At 38.5% G+C, this 25,843-nt stretch overlaps 1 protein-coding gene across 1 annotated transcript in view; it reads right to left on the minus strand.

Annotated features, from left to right (window-relative positions):
• Positions 1 to 23,306, minus strand: part of FRK (fyn related Src family tyrosine kinase) — an 85,546-nt gene extending 62,240 nt beyond the window's left edge. The window contains exon 1 of the mRNA XM_007454996.1: positions 22,936 to 23,306. Within this exon, the coding sequence (XP_007455058.1) occupies positions 22,936 to 23,306 (371 nt within the window). The remainder of the gene's footprint in view (positions 1 to 22,935) is intronic.
• Between the last annotated feature and the right edge of the window lie 2,537 nt (positions 23,307 to 25,843).

Here is a 25,843-nt window from a genome sequence, read left to right on the forward strand (position 1 = left end):
CCCGCGTCTCCCGCATCGGCAGGCGGACTCTCAACCACTGCGCCACCAGGGAAACCCTTCCCAGTGCTTTTTCAAAACCGTACCGCCTGCCGATGCGGGAGACGCGGGTTCGTGCCCCGGGCCGGGAGGATCCCACATGCCGCGGAGCGGCTGGGCCCGTGGCCCGTGGGCCGTGGCCGCTGGGCCTGCGCGTCCGGAGCCTGTGCTCCGCAAATGGGAGAGGCCACAACAGTGAGAGGCCCGCATAACGCAAGGAAAAAAAAAAAAAAAAAAACCGTACCAGAGAGCCCCTTTAAAAATAATAGAAAAAAGAAGAACAAATTGAACCTAAGAGACAGACGGAAAGAAATAATAAAAGCAACAGTGGAAAAAACAAAAAATAGAAAAAATCCACAAGACAAAAATTGATTTTTTCAAAGATTAATAAAAGGTATAAACGTCTAGCAATATTGTTCAAGGAAAAAACAAATTATCAATATCTGCAGTTAAAGAAGGGGCCATCACAGATTCCCACAGACATTAAAATAACAATAAAGGACTATTGTTAACAACTATATGTCAATAAATTTGACAACTTGGATGAAATAGACATGTCCCTTGATAAATACATCTTACCCAACTAACACAAGGAGAAATATAAACTTTTAATAACCTTACATTCATTAAAGAAATTGTATTCATAATTTAAAACCTTCCCACAAAGGAAACTCCATGTCCCCAAGGCTTTACAGGTGAATTCTACCAAAATTTAAGGAAGAAATAATATCAATCTTACATACAAACCATTTCAGAAAATACAAGAAGAAAGGATATTTTCCAATTTATTTTATAAGGCCAGAATTACTGTGATATCAAAATCAGACATTTCAAGAAAAGAAAACTACAGATAAATATCTCTCATAGCCCAGATGCAAAACCTTTAAAATATATCAGTAAATTAGATCCAAATATATATATATATATATATATATATATATATATATATATATATATATATATATATAAAACAAATCAAGTGGGGCTTATCCCCACTTGGGGATAAAGAAAGTTGATTTATATTTAAAATTCAATGTAACTGACCATGTTAATGGACTAAAAATAAAAACTACATAACCTAACCTAACATCACAGTCAATGGTGAAATAAGAACAGGATAGAGATACAAGTAGTTATATACCTTGTAAGAGGCAAAGTGTGCAGCTAAAGCCCAGTAAGTTTAACTATCTACTAAGATAGAATGCCACTAATTCTCAGAAGAATGTGACAGAATCTAGAGTAGCTGCAAGAATGTCCTCTATTCAACCCCAAATTAGCAGTATTGCAAAGAAACAGGAAAGCGTGGTCCACACTCAAGAAAAAAATGCAGTCAATAGAAATTAACTCCAAGTAGGCCCAGATACTGGGTTTAAAAATGGGCAAAAGACTTGGACAGACACTTCACAAAAGGAGGTATAAGCCTGGCCAACACCCACAGGAAACGGTGCTCAACTTCATTAGTCATTAAGGAAGTGAAAATTTAAACCACAGTGAGACATTTATACCCAGTACAAGGGCTAATATTAAAAAGACCAAGATTATCAAACACTGGCAAGATACAAAGCATCCCTCATATGTTGTTGTAAGAGTGTAAAATAGTACAACACTTTGAAGCACTATTTGGCAATACCTTATAAAGTTACACACATTGACCCTATGACACAGCCATTCCACTCTTGGGTATTTACTTAAGAAAAATGAAATCGTGTCCACAAATAGACTTGCACAAAAATACTGAGAGCAGGGCTGCCCTGGTGGCGCAGTGGTTGAGAGTCCGCCTGCCGATGCAGGGAACACGGGTTCGTGCCCCGGCCCGGGAAGATCCCACATGCTGCGCGGCTAGGCCCATAAGCCATGGCCGCTGAGCCTGCGCGTCCGCAACGGGAGAGGCCACAACAGTGAGAGGCCCGCGTACTGCAAAAAAAAAAAAAAATACTGATGGCAGCTTTACTCATGATGGGCAAAAATGGGAAACAGCCCAAATATCCATCAAAGCGAAAATGAAAAGGCAAATTCTGGTACAGCATACAATGAACCAGGACTTAACACTAAAAATCAAACTAATGGTAACACAACAACATGGTTGAGTCCCAAAACCATTATATTGAGCAAAAGAAGCAAGACATAAAAAAATAAATGTAGGACTGCACTTATGTGAAGTGCCAGAATAGGCAAAACTAAGAAATCACAACAGTGTTTGTCCAAGGGCAAGGGAAGAGGGAGTGTCTGGAAAAGGACTATGAGGGAACTTTCTGAGGTAATGGGAATGTTCTACATCTTAATTATTGTGTTGTTTATATGGGCGTATGTATACATTTATCAAACGTCTTCGAAATGTAACTTTAGGATCCATGCATTTTGCTGTGTGTAATCTGTACTTCATAAAACTTACTTTTTAAAAAAACCATACTATGTAGTTTTCATAATGCCGATATTTCCTTACTTATACTTGAAAATAAGTAGGTTGGCATTTGCAAAAAAGATTCACTTGGAAAGTTTGACCTCAGAAATCTCCCTTTAATAAAATGTATCTGTGCTGCCTCGGGCACCTACAAATGACCACCCTCCCTTTTTAGATGCCCCATATGAATATAACTGTCCTGGCTTCTGCTTCTTTAGGATTCTATTCTCAGGTAAGGGATGGGTATGGAAATGTGAGTCTCTTGAGGATATTAATATCTACTTCCCTGGTAAGATATTTACCTTTTTAAAAAAGATCTTCTGCATAGAAGGCTTTAACTCAAAGGGCAGCAAAAATTCCAGGCTCCATGAAAAGGAGAAGCTGGGATTAGTGCAGCCTCATAACATCTGTCAAATGATACCACATAGGCTGCCACTGCTTCTTTGATTATGACAGTATAGACATACTCACATTTTCAGGGGACTAACTGGTGCTCAAAGCCTGAAGTCAAGAAAGTAAATATCTAATCTTCAATATGTCATACAAAGCTATGCTTCTGGTTAGCTAGTTTTTTTAAGAAGGAAATATTAAGACCAAGAAGTAAACAAAAATACATTGTTTGCTTTCACTTTTATTTGAAAAATGACTATAAACTTCATCTTAAAATCTATATATGAACTCTATGCTTATTTAACTGTAAAAAATTATTTTAATTTTCAGTTTTAAAAAGAAACTACCACTACTGATGAAGGCATTGTGAACTTATGCCTGAACCTTGAACATATTTTCAAAGTAATCAAGCCCTTTTCAGAAATAATAAAGCTTGAAGCCACGCTCTTATAATTTTGACCTTTTTAAAAGACCAGGCTTATTAGAAGGCCCAAACTCCCAAGGTATGTGATTGTATCTTTCTCTGATAGTCTATTTTTCAGCAATGTTCTCACTTATTACTAACGTTTCATGGGTTATAATCCTTTGTTGTTATGAGTCATGTTACATTGATTCTGTAATACAGGACAGTAAACACACTTAGGAGAACAAGCTAAAAGTTCTTGGTTTATGCTTGAGTCCAAAGTCTGCCATTTACTCTCTGGAAATGAATATGTTTTACATGCTGCATGACCTCTGACCTTAGCTTCCTTCTCGACATTTCTGTTGGATGCCTCTTATTCTGGTAATCTACCAATAACTCTATAAGGCACAGAGAGCAGGAGTCCTACCATTCCATGCTCTTCTTCCTTCATGACAGTACCTACAGTAGAGGCACTTTGTGTTTCTTCACAATGCTAAAACCATCAAAAATATTTTTTAAAGACTCCAGTGATATAGACTATGGCTAATTCATACATTTATTCATTTACATAGTTTTTGACTTTGGAATCAAGACTACTGACTTCACTTCAGAAGAGTGCAGCAAGTAAGTCTCCAATTAAAATGCACTAATGTAAAATTTAAAAAATCTTCATAATCTAGGGCTATGCAAAGAGATCTTAAACTTTTCACCAAAAGCATGATACATAATAGGGAAACATGATAAAATGAACCTCAGCAAAATTAAAAACTTTTGCTCTGTGAAAGATCCCATTAAGGAGATAAAAAGACAACATACAGACTGAAAGAAAATATGTATATTATATGCAAACCACATATATGACAAAGGGTTAGTGTCTAGAATATATAAAGTATTCTTAAAACTCAACAGTAGAAAAAAAATCCTTTAAGAAAATGAGCAAAAGACATAAAGAGATACTTCATGGAAGAGGATATACAAAGGGCAAATAAACACATAAAAAGATCTTCAACATCATTAGCCACTAGGGAAATGCAAATTAAAATCAAAAGATATCATTACCCCTTATCAGAATGGCTAAAATAAAAAATGACAATACTAAATGTTGATAAGGATGCAGAGCAGCTGGATCACTCATACATTGCTGGCAGGAATATAAAATGCTGCGGCCACTCTGGATAACAGTTTGGCTAATTTTTATAAAACTGAAATGCAACTACCATATGCTTAGCAATTATACTCTTGGGCATTCATCCTAGAGGAATGAAAACTTATGTTCACACAAAAACCTGAGTAAGAATGTTTATAGAAGCTTTACTTATAATACCCAAAACATGTAAATAACTCAAATGCCCTTCAGTGGGTGAATGGTTAAACAAACTGTGTGCATCTACATTATGGAATACTATTCAGCAATGAAAAGGAACAAACTACTAATACCCACAACAACCTACATGAATTGCCAGGGCACTACACTGGGTGGCAAAAAAATCCAATCTCAAAATGCATAATTCCATTTATGTAACATTCTTGAAATAAAACTAAAGAAATGGAGATTAGTAGTTTTCAGGGGACAGGGCCAGGAGCTGGAGGAAACAGGAGTGGGGTGGTGAGAAGCAGGGCAGTGGCTGACTACAAAAGAGTAAGAAGAGGGATTCTTGTGGTGATGGAACTGCCTGAACCTTGACTACATCGATATCAATATTTTGGTTCTGATATTGCAGTATAGTTTTGAAGGATGTTACCATTAGGGACCGAATCTGAATCTCTCTGTATTATTTCTATCAACTCCATGTGAACCTACCATTATCTCAAAATAAAATGTTTAACTTAAAAAACTGATGTTTACAACTATTACATTTAGAATGGATAAACAACAAGGTCCTACTATACAGCACAGGGAACTACATACAATCTTCTGGGAGAAACCATAATGGAAAAGAATATTTTAAAAAAATGTCTCTAGGTGTATAACTGAGTCACTTTGCTGTACAGCAGAGATTGGCACAGCATTGTAAATCAACTCTACTTCAATTAAAATAGAACTGATTATACACTACCAAACGTAAGGCAGATAGCTAGTGGGAAGCAGCCCCATAGCACAGGTGCTTTGTGACCACCTGGAGGGGTGGGATAGGGAGGGTGGGAGGGAGGGAGACGCAAGAGGGAAGAGATATGGGAACTTATGTATATGTATAACTGATTCACTTTGTTATGAAGCAGAAACTAACACATCATTGTAAAGCAATTATACTCCAATAAAGATGTTAAAAAAAATAAATAAATAAAATAAATAAATCAAACCGATGTTTATAAATTGCCCAGTCTCTTAAAGCTCAGAGTGGAATCAGTTATCCCACTTGCTTATAATTTAATATGCTTTCTTGTTTAATAAATAAAAGACCTAGAAAGAAGAAACTGAGGTTTATTTTATCTATGCTGCAGGCATTAATGGTTGTAGCAATTATAAATTACTGTGGCACAAGATGTCAAAATATCAACTGTGTGATATATTTAAAGGTATCCAAATTATTAGTTGAAATTGAGCTGCTACTCTTTTCAAGGAACCAAATTTGAACAGCAAGCAAAAATAACATATATTGATAAAGTTAAAAAAAAAAAAGGTAAAGAAAAAGAACAAGGAGGAGATAAACATCCACTTCTAGAAAGATGACAGAGAAAAACCCACAGGGCACCAATTCCTGTGCCCCAGTTTTCCAGTAAAATGTTTGAAGTCAGTGAGATGACAAACAAGACATACTGATTAGTAAGGAAATTCTAAGTGACTGAAGAAGAGATGCACCTAGGGTGATTCTTGAGTAATAGTGCCTAGAAATTTGATGTTGTTGCTGTTGTCGTTTAAGTAGTTCCCACATTCATGGCCAAAGCATAATAGGGACAATAAAGGGGCCAGAGCAGATCAAACATCAGTTACCATAAGTAAATAACATATGATAGATAGATAGATAAAGATTTGTTTTCACTGATGAAAAAGGGTCAGGTATGTGAATAATGGGTCCTTCAAGGAGCCAAGTTCTTAGGGATTCAAGTTAGAGAAAACTGGCTACTCTTCCCACAAGAATAATCAGAAAGGGAAAGATCTTGAGAAGACAAAAGGTGAGTTATTAAAGAGATAATCCTCACAAATGATTTACCAGAAGAAGGGAAATGCAGCCTGTAAGTAAAGGATGCCATGACTTGGGACCTGGAGAAACAGAGAAAGGTATCAATATGGGGCAAGAAATAAGGGTATGGAGTAGGGAAGAGATGATAAGGAGTTCATAATAAATCTCAAAAAGTATTGGACACGGCCATCATGTCTGCTTTATGCAGAGTGATGTGCTCCCACAGGGTTAGGATCAGGCCTTAAAGAGTTGGCCATGGACCACCCTAAACTGACTGATGTGTCGAAGATAATAATTACTAATTACATGATGAAAGGACTAATGAGAAAACATATTTAAATCATCTAGCACTGTTTAAACACTTCTACTCTTTAAGATGAAATAACTTCCATCCGTCATATTAGTAGAGCAAAATAAAAACAGTCCCAAAGAAAGACCCTCGATAGAAAAGAGACATGGAGCTATAATTTTTAAAGTGTCAAATAGGATGATAAATGACAATACTTATAACAATAAATATTATGTAAGCAAATGAATATTATATAATGAATAATGGATATAAGCAGCCTAAACGGTCCATCAAGTCATAGAATTTAAGACTGGTTTAAAAGACCAAATATAACTGCATGTTTTACTATTTGGGGCACGAAAGGTAAAAAGATACAGAAATAATAACAGTAGATTGTTAGATAGACGTTTATCCACTTAATTTTTTTTTTTTTTTTTTTTTTGCGGTACGCGGGCCTCTCACTGTTGTGGCCTCTCCCGTTGCGGAGCACAGGCTCCGGATGCACAGGCTCAGCGGCCATGGCTCACGAGCCTAGCCGCTCCGCGGCATGTGGGATCTTCCCAGACCAGGGCACGAACCCGTGTCCCCTGCATCGGCAGGCGGACTCTCAACCACTGTGCCACCAGGGAAGCCCCACTTAATTTTTTTAATCTTGAAAAAACAATATTAATTTAGAAGAAGTAGACTTTGGAGGTTTTTGAAAGCATCAGAATAAAAAGGTCATTGTAATTGATAATCATAATTAAAAGTTAAAATATGTTAATATGTATAAAATAGTATAAATTAAAATAACATAAAGCAAGAAGTACTTGAAATTAAAAGGGAAAACAGAAGATTTTTAAACCAGTATTATAGGTCTACAACAGATTCAGTAAACAAAAAAATGTTAATGGCTTAAAGAAGAAAAAATATGATTAAAAAGATTAAGGTTTTTAAAAATTAGAAGAAAACTTCAAAGTGAAACAAGAACTTTTGAGGGTTGTTTTTTTTTTCATTTAATGCTAATGTACAGGAGTGAGTCAGGGTAGTTAGAGACACTGGTCAAAAAGAACTATTCAGAGGTAGGATCAGGGGTCGAGAGAGAAGCCTGCCAGTATCTACAAGAAAGGAAAACTGAAAATTATTATAATATTCATAAAAAGTGTCCAAGGCAGGGACTGTGCAACGTAATGTCATGAGAAGATGGGCGGCTAAGGCACAAAGCCATTCTAGCCACAAGCTGCTTGAATGAAAACTACCGGCATAGACATTATAAGTGAACAGAATCCACAAATAGCACAACCTGGGGAATGCTTTTTTGCTAAGTTCTTGGATTCACTGGAAGTAAGTTAGCAATATCACAGAGTGCCAGGCATACCACACCAAAAGAAATAGCATTTTGTGGGACCCCTGAGGTATTATTCTCCCTCCTTTCTGCTTTCCCCCTCAACTCCCCCGTGCACTTTGGGACTTAAGAAAAATAAAATACTAGCATAACCAAAATCAAAAACAGAAGGCAGCTTTGCTTCTCCCAGAACCACACCTCCAATCAGCCTCTTACCCTGCATACTCAGATCATGGAGCCTGATCTCAACACCACAACAGCCTCAGGAAGGAGTAATATCTACAGAACAAATATAGCAGAAACTCAAGATTCATATAGTAGGCATAATAAACCTGTTTAATAATGCAGCATTCAAAAACAAATCTTTAATAAGCATGAAGTGTACTGATGAATGTGCCTAATCTACTCAGCACTGTTATTACACTTCATGCTTAAGGCACTTTACATTGTTAATTAATGTTGGTTAATATTCGAAGTCCTTTTAATTATAGTTAAAATGTCAAGTAGCATTACAGCAAGAACATATTTATTTATATTTTCATGTTTGTGTTTAATTTCTTAGGGGAAGGAGAAACATTTGAGATGCAGAAGGTAATTTTACATGATGACAACAGAATTACTCATTATTTTTGTGTGTTTAGAGCTATTTTTAGATGTGCATACATTGCATTGAATTCATTAAGAAAAATTCTCCTATAAAGACACAAATAAGAGAAAAGCAAATGCAATGTCAAGGATAAAATGCCTGGACTGAAATCTAAATACCTGTTTAGTAATAACACAGCCTTTTGCTGATGTTAGTACAAGAGACCAATTTGTTCAACTCCCAGATTTTCCCCTTTTGCCCTCAGCATCAATGAGCAAGAAAGACTGTGTTCTCAAAACTATACAATGGCACATAGGCTGTCCCTTATTAAAGAGAATCAGTTTGAAATGCCAAACACAGATGAAACATCAGCACAAGCTAATTAAAAGGCCACTCTTCAATTCCAAAATCTAAGTGAAAATAATAGTCTTTCGTACCAAATCAATAGACCTGAAACTGGTTATGTTCTCCAATATTCTTAGGATGAATATACATATTCATGGACCAAGAAAGACTTCTTCTCCCTTAATATCAAAATTAATGATTTAGGAGTAATCTGGCCACCTTGTATATCAACGGTTCAGGGTAGAGCAAGTTATTGCATCTATGAGAACACCTACAAAGTTCTTTATTTCTCCCTATGTCTTACAAGTTTAATGAGCAATAATAATTCAAATTCCAGACTCTAAACAAAATTTTACAAAATCATTTTCAGCTAGATCCACACTCCCCCTCCCCCCCGCCAAAAGTCATGTGGCAGAGGTAGAAGGGAAAGAAATGAGGAGTGAAGTCAGAGAGGTAATGGTAGAAATGCGGGGGGGGCGGGTCACTGCAAGGAGACTTGGGAGTTAGCTCTGAGTGAGACAGGAAGCTGCTGGAGAGTTTCAAGCAGAGAAGTAATTTTAATTTTTTGACATTTTAACAGAGTCACTCTGCCTGCTGGGTTGGGCATAGATTATATTTTAAGGCAACAGTCAAATCAGAGAGGCAAGTTAGGATGCTATCACACTAAGCCAGATTGAAAGATCAAGATGAGTTGGACCAGACAATGGCAGGGGCTGGTAAGGTACTGATTTGTGGATATCTATTGAGGATAGAGGCAAAATGATGTTCTGACTGATGAGAAGTGAAGTCTGAAAGGAAAATGGCAGTTGGTGATTCCAAGATATTTGGCCCGAGCAAATGGAAGCATAGTTGCTATTGACAGAGCTGGGGAAGACAGTGGGACAGGTTCATAGGTGGAATGTAGGAGCTCAGTTTTGGAAGTGTTGGAAATGCCTGGAATTTGGAAACTTCCATTAGGATATAGTGATGTCAAGTATACATGTCTCAAGTTGATCGAGATGACCAAGAAAATGAGGCCAGATAGAGAAGGGGATCAAGGTCAGAGGACTGGGCACTCTGATATTTAATGGTCTGGGAGAAGAGAGGGTGCCAGCCCAAATGTCTCAGTTATGCAGGAGTAAACCAGGTGACTGGGTATCCTGGAGATCAATTAAAAGAAGTGTATTAAGGATGGTGGAGTTATCAAGTGTGTTAAATATTATAGTATTGGTAAGATAACTAAGATGAAGACTAAGAACTGACCAATGGATTTTGCAATGTGGAGTTTCTTGGTGACCTTTAATAAGAGCAGCTTCCTGGAGTGATAAAGTCTGATTGCAGTCAATTCAAGAGAGAATCAGTCTGCAAAATCCAGCTTGGGAAGCAAAGGAAATACATTTCAAGGAACGTACCAAGAATGAACATAGAAGAGGAATCCAAGTTAAGAGAGATTAAAAGTTACAAATAAACCAACTGTAATGTATGGGCTTTATTTGGATTCACAAACAAATCACAAAATAAATCCACAAAAATTTAGATTCAAACCAAATATTAAGAAAAGGTTTATAAAACTATGGGAAGTTTCACACTGACCAGATATTTGATGATATTAGGGTTATTTTATATTTTTTGGAGTGATCATTATACTCTATGTTTGTTTGTTTGTTTAAGAGAATTTCATGTATTTTAGAGATACTTACAAATGAATTTACAGATTGAATTATATGATGTCTAGGATTTGCTTCAAAATAACCCATGGTGGGGTGGGAGTAGAGGTGGGAAAAAGGAGTATAAGGATATTTGTTGAAGCTGAGTGATGAGACACGGGATACTGTTTTCTACAGTTTTGTAAATGTTGGAAAATTTATATAGTAAAAACATTTAAAGAAGGAGTGTGGTTGAGAGAGAGATAGAGGGAAAAAAAATGAAAAAGACCCCAAGTAAAGGCAAATTTTTCAAAGGTTTGCTGTAGAGAAGAGATTATGTGCAATAGCCAGAGGGGGAGAGGAGTTAAGGGTTGTTTTTAAGAGTTAAGAATGTTGATTTTATTTGCTTGCTGCTGCATAGCTTTCCAAGAGGAAATTAGTTCTGAAAAATAATTTAATTCTTTACTAACTGGAATTTAAATTATAGTGGTGACCTTAAGAGAGGTCAAGAATTTTTATAAGAAATGAATATCCATAGATTCAATTTCAGTGGAACCTACAGAATGCTTAAGATTCAGGCACATTCTAAACTTGCTAATTCTTTTTCAATATGCCCCCTCAGCCGTTATTCACTCCTATGCACCCACCAAATACATACTACCAGAAACTTTTCACCTAATAACATTGATTGAAAAATTCTGTTTCAAAGTTATAATCTGCTAACATATTTGATTAGCAAAGTATTGTGCATGACAGTCAATACATTTGAACTAAATGTAACAAAATGACTGAATCAAAAAAGGTAGAAGCAAGAGAAACTGTCATGTAAATTGTGTAGCCACTCGTTAAAATCAAGCTTTCCAACTCATTGACCTCTTAATCGAGCTATTATTAAAGGTTTCCCTTAATACTCCACTGTACTGACTTGCTTTTTTCAATATTAGTGGCTAAGCTAACAGGTAATGAATTTTTGTGTTGCAACAAATTCTCACAAATCAATAGTGAGCAGGGTGAATGTCTGTTTCTGTGGTTTCTATTTACAGTAGAGAAGAACATGCTCAGTGATTGACACTCGTTACTTTCCTCTGTAATAGAAATTGCCTTCTCCTTATGCTCTCTTCGTCTCCTCTGTCTTGTCTTCATTCCATCTATTTTCTTTCTCTTCATCTGGCTCTCTTTCTCAATGACCATTACCTCTAAGTTCCATTAAACATGATTTCATTTCAATTTTCCATTCTAGGAAAAGTGTCTGGACAGAAAAAGGACATGCAGTAGGAGATCTGTCTGCTCTTTTTTAATAAGTTTGTCTGACCAAATACTTGGTTTCTAAAAATAGAAAAGCAATTTAAGAAGAAATGACAAAGTTACCTTCTTTGCTTGGACAAAGCCTCTCTCCATGACAAAACCTCCAGTGATAAGGATAGTTTGCTCCCCTCTTTCAGCAGGGACTGAGATCCATCAGATAGGTTAAGCTCCAGGAATGCAGTAACCTTGCCAATTACCTGGGTTACCCTTAGCAAATATACTTACTTTCTGCTGGATCAAACTAAACTGTGTATTATTTATACTCCTATTTCTTTACAATGGCACAAAATTATAATAACCAATTGTTTCTAAAATATGTCGAATGGATAAGAACATAGGTTTGAAAAACAAGTTGGGATCATTTTTCTCATAACAACCCCGATACAAAACTAAACCACTAAGCATGTTCAGTGATCTCTGTCAGCTGCAACAATGCACTCAGAATGTTAAAACGAAATGCTTTTTGAAATATTTTATCTTCTTAGAACTGTTAAGCAAAGATTCCTGGGAGATGTTCTTTCTTTGCATTTGAAGAAGATTAGCTTCAATTAAGTTAATTTCAAAGTCAAACTGAAAAATGTTCCTTTGAAAAGGAAAAAAATAGGATTTTGTGCATTAAATAAATGAAATAGCTTTACAAGAAAATATTAGTCTTCTTAACTGCAAAGGTAAATGTATAGGTAAGGTAAGCAAAGTAAGTGACCTCTGTCCTAGGAAAAGTCATCATTGGAACTGCGCAGAAGCTTATGTAAACCTTCCCTGATAAATGTTCAGCTATCTATTCTTTTATTTCCTCAAAAAGAGACTTCATAGTCTGCATGTGAACATGTTAGCAGAACAAAAGTTGGTTTTACTATTATGAACATAGTATTTCTTTGACAAATCAGCAAATAATAAATCCTTCTTGTTTGCCCTAATGGAGTACTTTCTTTGTGAGACCTTCTCAACCAGTGGGAGCAAGCAAGCTGTTAACTTCCTCTAATTCCCTACAGAAGTCTTCTGTTTTACCACTTTGCCTATACAGCCAATTCCCCATTAGTGAATGTAAAAGACTTCTTGTATCACTATCAATGTGCTTTCATCCAAATTGCCCACAGTCCAGGCAGGAGGCCAATTCATTGTTAGGTCCTTGAAGTCACTTGGTTTCATTCTCTGTATGATGAATACGCATATTTTTGTGGGTTCTTTTCTTTTTACATTGTGAAAGATGATGAACCCTAAAATATAACATATCTTTTGGGTGGTAGAAAGAGGGAAGAAAAGGGTTTAACTCACTTTCAGTGACAATGATTAGCATTTTATTTTCTTCACTATGGACCCAACAGAAAGTCTGCCTTTGAAAAGTTACGTTGGCTATAGTCTCCTTACTATAAATGCTTATGTAACACAAAAGCAAAAGCTCCAGGGATATTTATTTTAATACAGTTAAATACTATAAGCCTAGAATCATGAACTTCCCTACAGAACACATTTGTCTGACATACTTCCATTCTTAGCATGGAAATGCTAAGTATCCTTACCTAGTCTTCCCTCAACTACAAACCAAGCCATATTGTCTGTCCGCTCCTAAATCCTCTTTCCTAGTCTCTCTAATTTCTCACATACTCTCACTTTGTATTCCTTAAACATTAGCTTTACTTTATTTTATTTTACTTTATTTTATTTTAGCTTATGGGATCTTCGGTTTGTTCCTTACATCTCCTTTTCTGATGTTTATTAAAAATTCATCTGCCTTTTTTACCGACATTTTAAACTACTATGTCCCTTCCTTCCCTTTGTCTCTATTTTTTTTTTTTCTTGGCTCCTTGTGTGTTTCTCCTCTAATGCATGTGGGTCTTACACAGGGCTGAAGCTTCTAGTGAGGGCACTTTTCTGCCTCACTCTGCAGATCAAGAGATAACCAGAATGAATCCTACACATGTGCACAAACACAAGCTGACTGCAATCCCGGAAACAAGGAGAAATGGCCAGGAGGTTGTATCAAATTCTCCAGCAGACAAAGATGTGTGCCCTTGGTTGAAATTGAAAAGAAATGAAACAAACAAGTAAGAGGCAGGGGAAACAGCACCAACCAGTGTTAGAGCCAGAAAAGCAAAGTGGGAGCGAAGTAAGGGAGTAGCGAGGTAGGTTTTTGGCCAACAGTCTTTAATCGTATTCTATCAAACAACCTGTCAGTTTGGCTTAGAACTAGTCGCTCAACAAAGCTCAGAAAGACAATTTTTTAAGTACTCTTTAATTAGTATATAAAGATATAAAATTATTTTTATTTATAATTTAAGATCCTAAAACATAAAACATGTCTAGACTGATCATCAGTATTTACGTATTAAAGTAGGTTATAACAACAGACCCCTACAAAACTCAATATTATGTTCTAGAAAGTAGAAATAAAAAAGAATTCAAAAAAATAAAGAGAGGGCTTCCCTGGTGGCACAGTGGTTGAGAGTCCGCCTGCCGATGCAGGGGACACGGGTTCGTGCCCTGGTCCGGGAAGATCCCACATGCCGCGGAGCGGCTAGGCTCGTGAGCCATGGCCGCTGAGCCTGTGCATCCGGAGCCTGTGCTCTGCAACGGGAGAGGCCACAACAGTGAGAGGCCCGCGTACCGCAAAAAAATTTAAAAAATTAAAAAATAAAGAGAGAGAGAAGGAAGAAAATAAGCCAGAATTAAGGTCAAATACAGTTATTGTGAACAAGCATTTAACTGGACTCTGAGCTTCCTCGTAGCTAAGAATAAAAATGTGATGTATAATAAATTAAGAATTTATTATCTGCTATAAGGAAGTAAATCAATTTTTCAAGAGAAACAAACAAACTTTGCCTGTGCTAATTTTACAACAGGTTCTTACACTTTTTAAACACCATTCCTTTTAGAATATCATAAAACCTATAACCCCTTATCCTAAAAATGCACAAATATACATCACACAATGCACAAATATACATCACACAAATGCACAAATATACATCACAAATATACATCACACAAATTTTATATGCAATTTCAGAGGGTTCATAGACTGTCTCAAGCCCCTCTCTATAACCTTTAGGAGTTCATGGTCTAAGGTTAAGAATTCTTGTCACTGGAATTTGGGGAAGGAGTATCTTAAAAGTCAGAGTGCATAATGACAACAGTAATTGCAAAAGCTGTTTTTTTAAAAATAAATTTATTTATTTATTTATTTATTTTTGGCTGCGTTGGGTCTTCGTTGCTGTGCGCGGGCTTTTTCTAGTTGTCGCGAGCGGGGCTGCTCTTCTTCGAGGTGTGCGGGCTTCTCATTGCAGTGGCTTCTCTTGTTGCAAAGCACGGGCTCTAGAGCACAGGCTCAGTATTGCTCACGGGCTTAGTTGCTCCACGGCATGTGGGATCTTCCCGGACCAGGGCTCGAACCCGTGTCCCCTGCATTGGCGGGTAGATTCTTAACCACTGCGCCACCAGGGAAGTCCCCAAAGCTATAATTTTTTATGTCTTTCTTATATTAGGAGGATAATATTAAAGGATAATTCAGTGAAAATAGTATTGTGAGGAGGGCAGAGTCATAAACAATATCTGATCAATCACAGTATCTACATTTGAACTTTTGGCCAGAATATTTGTTACCTTTACTTTTCATGATTGAATCATGAAAATCATTCTTTTAATCATTTCTTTAAATGTTCAACAGAAGCATAGAATCTACAATACTCAAATAAATCAAATAGCTGTTTATCATTCCCCTACTTTATTTTATAGTTTACTAATAAACATGCCTAAACAATATATTATTTGGTTTTATTTGCAGACTTCATAAACTAGAATCATATTATATGCCATCTCTTGAAATTTACTTTCCACTCAACATATTTCAAAAACATACCCATGCTGTTGCATGCCACTCACTTCATCCTTTTCAGTATTAGAAATTGAATTGCTATCAACATTGCCTAGGAAAAGGTTTTACTATAGAGATGGGGGAGGGGAAGAACTCATAGGCTCATTGTTAGTTATAGTCTAGGTCATAGGCTAGCTGGTTAAATGGATGTTCATTAATCATCATGCTTTAAATCTTACCTTAAAGTTGCACATATTGTTTTGTATTTATCAAACATGTTTTTTAAAAAAATTAAGTTGCTTTTTTTAAAAAAAACATCGGTAAACTAGAATATTTTCTAACATTAAAATTTTCAGAAAATGGACAATTATGCCTTAAAAGATATCAGGGGTTTCAGTAAGCACCAAAATTATCATAAGAGAAAAATCGTCTATTGGGATCCTTTGATCTCCATTAATTATCATGTAACTATTTTGCTTTCTACCATTTTACCAGGACCTGCTAAATCAATAGCATGACTTTCCATTTTCCTAAACTACTGCTTTTTAAAGTGAGGCTTTTAATTAGAGGTAGTACAGAGTAGTGATTCAGCATCAACACCAATATGTGCCTGATTCCTATAAACTACTGTCTAACACAGATACAAGATATTGAGTCACTTTTCTATTGTTTTTATCTGAAACATCATTGTATTCTCTGCATGATCATAGCCTGAAGTTAAACCGAGGAATATCTTATAACTATAGTATATCATAGAAGACAACAGGGCTTACCTTCACAGACAATCTTCTTTAAAAGTTACATATATTTGCTGCCTGTACTTTAAGACCTTGAACTAAGCTCAGTCTTTCCACATGACCCCAAAACTGGGGAGGATAGCACTCAAGAGAAAAATTCTTTAATTTTGCCAACAATTTTGGGAAGGCCCAACTGCACTAAAGATAAACCCTTGACTTATCCTCACTCTGCCCCAACTTCTAAATCTAAATATCTAAACTTATCAGAGAATGTTTAAAAGCTACCAACTTTGATGCCCTAGAGAAAGTGAAATTTTTGGTAAATCCCAACCAAACAGACAGTCCTTAGGACCCTGCATACTCTGCTCAGAGACAGAGGCAGCTAAGTTCCACTTAGCTGCCTCTGTGACTTTTAATTTTGCTTTTCCTCGGCTCAGGTTCTCAGGATGGACCCAAGTCCCACATGTAGAGCCCTATCATACAATACTTCTTCTATGGCTCAGCGTAACCTCCCAGTTCAGAGTCCCAGACACGCATGAAGTTCCTAGTTATAACTCGCTCACTCTCTTTACTGAATGACATCATCTGTATTTACATTATAAAACTGCTTTTTAGTGTCACCAGTAATCTTCCAGCAAATCTAATGGTCTTTACCTCTTCCTCATTACTCTGACCTTTGTTCCGCATTTGACCTAAAACATCCTTCTTGACATTTTATCTTCCTATTTTGAGTAAGATGCTCATTGTTTCCTTCAGGGGCTCTTCTTCCCTGTATGAGTTAGGTTTTGCTTCATAACAACTACAGTCTTCCCTCCTTATCTGGGGGTGATTGGCTCCAGGATACTGATATCTGTGGAGGCTCAAGGCCCCTATATAAAATGGTGTACTATTTGCATATAACCTACGCACATCCCTTAAAGATACTTTAAATCATCTCTGGATTACTTATAATACCTAATACAACATAAATGCTATGTAAACCGTTGTCAACATGTGGTGAATTCAAGTTTTACTTTTTGGAACTTTCTGGATTTTTTTTTCCAACTAGTTTTTATCACATTTAGCTGAATACACAGATACAAAACCTATAGATATCAAGAACTGACTGTGTTTGGTTAACTCAGGAATCTAAAGGTGCGCAATTTGGGATGGGCTCCACTGACCTTAGCTGGGCTCATGAGTCTCCACTCAGCTGGTAAGTCAGCTGGGACAAAATAGGGCTTCTCTTCACATGGTCTTCCCTCCTCCAGGAGGTTTGCTTGAGTTTTTCCACAGTAGTTACAGAACTCCAAGAGCAATAAGAAAGCAAGCCCCAACATGCAAGCCCTTTTCAATCTCTATTCTTGTCACGTTTACTATCGTCCCATCGGCCAAAGCAAGTTCCATGGTCAACGAAGATTTTGTGTGGGAGGAACTACCCGAGAGTGTGTAGTAAGGAGGTATAAAAAACTGGGCTGTTACTACAATCTACTCACCGCACCTACTCACATAAATTACAGGCATTTCTAAAGAGTTAATCTTTGGCCCCTTCTGTTTCTTAGAGTCTCACACTATGGTTCTCATAATCCTTGCAAAGCCTACAATGCCCTGCAGTTCTTATATTCCTGCAATATCTATAACACCTCGGTGTGAATGCCTTTAAAAATCTATCTTCACAAAATAGACTTTTCTTTTTGCCCAAAGTTTTGTATTTCTACATTTCTCCTGGACATTGTCATTGAGATGACTTATTAGTACTTTACATTCAACATGCCTAAAAGCAAATGTGTTGTCAGCTTTTCTGTTTCAACCACACCCCCTAATAAGAAGCACTTTATGAAATGTATAATTCTCTCACTATTTCACAAGGTCCCAAATAACATTTTTAATTCTCTCTCTTTCTCTTCTACATCTAATTTGTAGTTTTGCCTCTACTATTTACCAGATAAGAATGCTCTTGGATTTATTTAAATTTGAGTTTCAATTTTCTCATCCTAAAAACAGTGATAAGAAAACCTGCCTTGCAGGGCTATTATAAAGATTAAATTAGCGCATATATATGGTTTTGTGTGCTCAGCACATCAAAGGTACTTAAAAGTGCTAATTATTTCCCTTCCCCTAAGTCCTCTCGATTTTTCATTCATGAGATTGTTCATATTCCTACTCTTCTTTTTTTTAAACAGTACCACAATTAGAAATTAAACCCTGACAACCTCATGCTGGAGACATTTGGTACAACTTCCCTACTCCTGCCTAGCCTCTCTCTTCTCCATTCCATTCTCACATCATCACTGCCTTTTCAAAGTTCTTATTTCCATCTATTTCCTATCAGACAAAACCCAAACTCTTTAACGTGGCACACGTGGTCTTTTCCAAAACCTATCCCAACCTCTTTTTCCAGATTTCTCATTGCTCTCTCCGTAAATGCTTCAACTAAACTGTACAACTTCCCATTCCCTGAATATACTTTTACTTCCCTTCTGCCATGTTCAACAATGCGTACTGAATTGTCCCGTCAATAAGCATTGAGTAAAAGTGAATGGGACAGTGCTTCTACTACACGGAATCTACAACTTCAAGAGGAGATAGAGAGTCTCACCTCCTGAGATTATAAATTCGCTAGAGCACAAGCACTGCCTTAAATAGTTTTCCAGGCATGATACAGGAAACACAAGTATCCTGCCCTCAAAGACTTCACAGTCTTATATCAAAGAGAGAAATTGTACAACTAGCCATTATACGATAAAAGTACAAGCTCCAGAAGCAGGCTGGAAGGGGGTCATGAGAGCTGAACCCTGAAAGAAAGAAAGGTGTGATTCTCCCCAAACCAGGACTTGTCTCTTCTATGTCTGCATACATTCAGCCACGTATTTGTTTCCTCATTCATCCCTTAAGATATATATATATGTATATATATATATATTTTTTTTTTTTTTGTGGTACGTGGGCCTCTCACTGTTGTGGCCTCTCCCGTTGAGGAGCACAGGTTCCCGACGCGCAGGCTCAGTGGCCATGGCTCACGGGCCCAGCCGCTCCGCGGCATGTGGGATCTTCCCGGACCAGGGCACGAACCCATGTCCCCTGCATCGGCAGGCGGACTCTCAACCACAGCGCCACCAGGGAAGCCCAAGATATTACTTTTAAGTGCATGCTACATGACAGACAGTTGTGTGACTCTACAGCATTTAGCAGCATCTGTATTATGCTGGCTGAAAAAGAGAAAAGCAGACCCTAGCGTCCAGGAGTTTGCCTGGCACTTATGACTAGGCCTGGGTGTTCTCCTCTTGAACACAAACAACGTCACAGAATACCAACATCAGAAAAGGCCACTCTGTGACCACGACGGATCAGGACAAAAACAAGATCAGATTCTCTTTCTTTTTTTTTTTTAACATCTTTACTGGAGTATAATTGCTTTACAATGTTATGTTAGTTTCTGCTGTATAACAAAGTGAATCAGCTATACGTATACATGTATCCCCATATCCCCTCCCTCTTGCGTCTCCCTCCCACCCTCCCCATCCCACCCCTCTAGGTGGTCACAAAGCACAGAGCTGATCTCCCTGTGCCATGCGGCGGCTTCCCACTAGCTACCTGTTTTACATTTGGTAGTGTATATATGTCCATGCCACTCTCTCACTTCGTCCCAGCTTACCCTTCCCCCTCCCAGTGTCCTCAAGTCTACTCTCTACACCTGCCTCTTTATTCCTGTCCTGCCCCTAGGTTCTTCAGAACCTTTTTATTTTTTTTAGATTCCATATATATGTGTTAGGATATGTTATTTGTTTTACTCTTTCTGACTTATTTCACTCTGTATGATAGACTCTAGGTCCATCCACCTCACTACAAATAACTCAATTTCATTTCTTTTTATGGCTGAGTAATATTCCATTGTATATATGTGTGCCACACCTTCTTTATCCATTCATCTGTCTATGGACACATAGGTTGCTTCCATGTCCTGGCTATTGTAAATAGAGCTGCAGTGAACATCGTGGTACATGACTCTTTTTGAATTATGGTTTTCTCAGGGTATATGCCCAGTAGTGGGATTCCTGGGTCCTATGCTAGTTCTATTTTTAGTTTCTTAAGGAAACTCCATACTGTTCTCCATAGTGGCTATATCAGTTTACATTCCCACCAACAGTGCAAGAGGGTTCCCTTTTCTCCACACTCTCTCGAGCATTTATTGTTTGTAGATTTTTTGATGATGCCCATTCTGACTGGTGTGAGGTGATGTCTCACTGTACTTTTGATTTGCATTTCTCTAATGGTTAGTGATGTTGAGCATCCTTTCATGTGTTTGTTGGAAATCTGTATATCTTCTTTGGAGAAATGTCTATTTAGGGCTTCTGCCCATTTTTGGATTGGGTTGTTATTTTGATATTGAGTTGCATGAGCTGCTTCTAAATTTTGGAGGTTAATCCTTTGTCAGTTGCTTCATTTGCAAATATTTTCTCCCATTCTGAGGGTTCTCTTTTTGTCTTCTCTATGTTTTCCTTTGCTGTGCAAAAGCTTTGAAGTTTCATTAGGTCCCATTTCTTTATTTTTGTGTTTATTTCCATTTCTCTAGGAGGTGGGTCAAAAAGGATCTTGCTGTGATTTATGTCATAGAGCTTTCTGCCTATGTTTTCCTCTAAGAGTTTTATAGTGTCTTGCCTTACATTTAGGTCTTTAATCTATTTTGAGTTTATTTCTGTGTATGGTGTAGGGAGTGTTCTAATTTAATTCTTTTACATGTAGCTGTCCAGTTTTCCCAGCACCACTGATTGAAGAGTCTGTCTTTTCTCCATTGTACATCCTTGCCTCCTTTATCAAAGATAAGATGACCATATGTGTGTGGGTTTATCTCTGGGCTGTCTATCCTGTTCCATTAATCTATATTTCTGTTTTTGTGCCAGTACCATACTGTCTTGATTACTGTTGCTTTATAGTATAGTCTGAAGTCAGGGAGCCTGATTCCTCCAGCTCCATTTTTATTTCTCAAGATTGCTTTGGCTATTCGGGGTCTTTTGTGTTTCCATACAAATTGTGAATTTTTTTGTTCTAGTTCTGTGAAAAATGTCATTGGTAGTTTGATAGGGATTGCATTGAATCTGCAGATTGCTTTGGGTAGTATAGTCATTTTCACAATGTTGATTCTTCCAATCCAAGAACATGGTATATCTCTCCATCTGTTGGTATCATCTTTAATTTCTTTCATCAGTGTCTTATAGTTTTCTGCATACAGGTCTTTTGTCTCCTTGGGTAGGTTTATTCCTAGGTATTTTACTCTTTTTGTTGCAATGGTAAATGGGAGTGTTTCCTTAATTTCTCTTTCAGATTTTTCATTGTTAGTGTATAGGAATGGAAGAGATTTCTATCTAGGTGTAAAATAAGACACTTCCTAACATTTACAGGCCCTTGGCGTTGGAAAGAATCTCAAAAGCCCCCCAACCCCCTTTTGTATTTGAATTTGAGTTTGGAAATCAGCAACAATGCACCATGGCTCTTCCTACAATTTTATTACCTGGGCCAGTAAGGGATGCTGCAGCTCACATCAAAAGAAAAAACACATGAGAAAATGAGTGAATCCCCAGAGGTTCCTCTACTAAGGACCCACTCTATAAAATGAGTCCTGAGAGACATTCCCAGTCTTAGGTTTCACTGGAACCAGGCAGCAAGAAGTTTAGGGCAAGTAGCAGTCTGAGCCTGCTTCTCAACACACCAGACCCCAAGTATGACAATGGTGTCAAGACCTTGCTTTATCTACTTTATATTCAACTACCACTAGCATAACCCTGCCCCTTCTCCCCACATGCCACTACTCCACCTGACACTTGCATGGATGGATGGGTGGATGGATGGATACGTGCATAAGTACATAAAGTTTTCTTCCTTGGTTCCACTACAACTCATAGGATTTATTCAAATATCAGGGTAAAGTCTTAATCTCCTTCTCTGGAGAAATATTGTCATTATTCTTCTTGTTAAAACTTCCTAAACATCTGTAGCTGGCTAGTTTCTAATCATAATAAAACCCAAAAGATATCATAATTTGGGTAGCATAACTCCATATCTGGGACTCAAAAATATCCAGTCATGATTTCACTGGGAAAATGTAGCATCTTCTAAATGTGACCTTCTACATTAGTTACCCCTGTGTGTGCCTATCAGAACTGGAGTTGATGCTTCCAAAAGTTTAAAAAAAGAGAGAGCTGGACTTTAGATTTGCAAGTGTAGTTTAAGGAAGATCTATGATATACCTGCAAATGAGATGCAGTTCTATGTTAAAGTGAGGCATGACTTATTTTACAGCCAAAGAAAAGATAGAGCATTAAATGCACCATTCGTTTATGTTGATGAAAATGCACCCAGGGCCTGTGGGTATACAAACTGTTAATAGAAGTCATTTCAACAGTTACCTTCCAGTTTCACTCTCACCTAGCAGGGGAGGTGTGTTTCAATTAGAAGATTCTTGCCAGTATTTCCTTATACTTTCTAGGCAGCTCTTTGAAAATTAGTGGGTTTGCAGATAGGTAAGAAGGAAACCTCATTACCCGCCCTCAGAGAGCTGAGAAATAAAATGTGTGTACTACTCACGGCTCTGCCTGGAGGCTCCTGTCCTCAGCCACATAGTTAGAAGGAATATAGCCCTGCAGCTGCTGGTTGGAGCCGTCTGTCCTTTTCTCCAAGTGCCTGGCGAGCCACCAACCCTCATGGGACGTGTCCAAGACTTGGAGCTTGTCGCCCGCGCAGAAGCTCAGGTCCTCTGGGGTCCGAGCCTGGTAATCAAACAGAGCCACAAAGTACTGGCCCTGGCTTCTCTTCGGCTCCGGACGTGGCGGCTGGGGAGGATCGGGGGGGCAGACAGTCCACGGGTTCTGAATCACCACCGACTTGTCTGCCTCCTGAGACAAGCAGGGGAGACAGGGCTCCAGGTACGTCCGGAGCCTCAGGCAGATGTTACCCATGGCGCCCCCGTGGGCAGTGGGGGAGAGGGGCTTCTCCCTCTCCCCTTACTCTCTGCAGATACACTTTCTCTTCATCCACCTGGAAACTTTGAAATCAGCACCAGTCCTCCAGGTTTGGGGAGCGTGTACCGAGCTCTGGTTCCCAGCAGTCCGGTGGACCTGCTTGGAGAGACTCACCGGCTTGCTTTCTGTGGCCGTAGCTGCTGCCCCAGAGCAAAACCGGGTGGGAGCTGGGCAGCTGCTCGGTGGGAGAGTGACTTTTCTTCTTGTCTGCTTAGGAATCCCACCACAAAAATAAATTTGAGAGGGCTTTATTTAGACAAACGTCTGAGAACAGAAAAGAGTCCTCTTGCCTCTTGTCCCAAGAAAAAGTTACCAAGCGAAAGAAGTGAACTCCAGGTAAGATCTCCACGTCTTACCTTTGCCAGCAGCTCTCTCCCGTGTCAGGTCTGTCTCTGTGGTTTGACCAGTCCTGACCCCCACTGCTCTTTCTTTTTTGCCAATGAATAACCAACCGGCCCAGGCTTCTGCCTTTAACATCCTGAGCTAGGAACAGACTGTAATAATTTCTTCTTACTTCCTGGTTCTTTTGTGCCTGTGATCTAAATGGGATTCCCGTCCTCTCTACCTCTCCCTTCTCCCACACCCGAGAGACTAGCGCCCTCACCAGGGAGCCAAACTCTTAAAAGCAGCTGTCAAAATCCATGCTCCTGAGCTTCCCTGGTGGCGCAGTGGTTGAGAGTCTGCCTGCCGATGCAGGGGACACGGGTTCGTGCCCCGGTGCAGCGGGATCCCGCATAACGCGGAGCTGCTGGGCCCGTGAGCCTTGGACGCTGCACCTGCGCGACCGGAGCCTGTGCTTCTCAGCCGGAGAGGCCACAAAATTCATGCTCCTGGACAGATAGGCCAGCCCAGGGAGCATATTGTCCTGCTATGCTACCAGCACAGAAATTAAAGGCAGAGATACTTTTCTTCCATAAGGACGAGTAGGATAGTTTTGCCACCACTAAGGGGAATAAAATGGAAAAGTGTTTGGGTATTTGTTACTGGACAAAAAGGCAATTGGGAAAGAGCCATTGAGTTCCTACCTTTTTTTTATAATCACTGTGAATAGATTTTAATAGGCTCAAAATACATTTACAGTCTGGAAAAATACAAGAGCAGCTGACTAAAACGGTGAGAAACCGAAACACTGCATTTTCCCACAAAGACATGTAATTTCCCATCCTTCATGTACTATTTCAGAAACACACACACACACACGCACACACGCACAGACTAGGTGACCAGTGGAGAGAAAGAGTAGGAGGGCTGCATGTGAGCTGCTGTGGAAGCTCCTTCTGTTCAACTTTGACTCCAGGTCTGCACTAGTTCTTGCTAACTTCGCTGGCAGGAGCTCAGGAACTAATGAAGCTGACATCAGGGCAGCCATCGCGATAGGCAGTGAGTTTTGCTCTACCTCCCCTAGTTCAGGGCAGCTATCTCACAAATGGGTGCGCTGGATCCCAAAGAACACCTAGGCAGTAAGTTTAGATGGGTCAACACAAGGCCATTTTCACGAGTAGAGAACACTGCAGACTTGTTTATGATGTGTCGCTTCTTTTTGTATAAGGCCTTTATTACCAAGTTGCTCTCTTAAAAACAATTTCTCTAAATGTTGCTGGAGCCTTGAACCTGGCTAACCTAACCCCAGTACAAACTCAAAATTCCTGTTCTTTGTCAAACAGCAAGGCATTTTTAGTAATCAGAATAACTGAACTCAAGAGAAAGAAAAAAAGAAGAAAAGAAAGACAACCAGAGGACCGTGGCCTTAGCCCCTCCTGCTATTTCCTTGTACTAAAATCAGGCATTCATGGCAGACAGATCATTTGGTTAAAACAAGATCTCATGTTCTAGGTTTCTCCAACTGTCTTCAGAGTCAGAGTAGAAAGTACTAATTTGGCAGGAAGAGAAAAGCCAAAAGCCAAGCCAGGCTTGTTTGTTTGTTTGTTTGTTTGTGATATGGGACGGAAAATATAATTCCAATATAAAACAGAAGAGAAAATAATGATTACATAATATTGAGAAGCCATAAGAATATTTTGTTCCAAACACAATATTAATTGTAAAAAGTGTAGGATCCTATTAATGCCCCTAAACAGAGGCATAGATGCTAAAGTCCTTCCAGAGACATCTACATGATCTAGAATATGAAATAAGATTTGGAAGCAACTAGAGAGATATATTCAAAACCAATTTGTAAGCGGAGTTTAAGATTTAAGAAATATGAAGTTTCTAAATTCAAATATGCCTCCATTACGGTTATGACAAGGCATTCCAGAAAAAGACAGAGTGGCAGACCTGTACAGCACAGTCACTGAGCTAGTGAATGAAATTGAAAAAAGAAATCAGCCATCCAAAGACATCAGGTAAGCAATGGCCTGAGAAACCTGAGGCAAGGGGTGGGGAGAGAAAGGGTTTCCTTGTGTCCATAGCACCAGAATTCTACAGTCACCCAAGCTTGAAGCCTTGCAGTCAGTCATCTTTTCCTCTTTCCC

This window comes from Lipotes vexillifer, unplaced genomic scaffold (genome assembly GCF_000442215.2).
Source record: "Lipotes vexillifer unplaced genomic scaffold, Lipotes_vexillifer_v1.1 scaffold18, whole genome shotgun sequence".
NCBI lineage: Eukaryota > Metazoa > Chordata > Mammalia > Artiodactyla > Lipotidae > Lipotes > Lipotes vexillifer.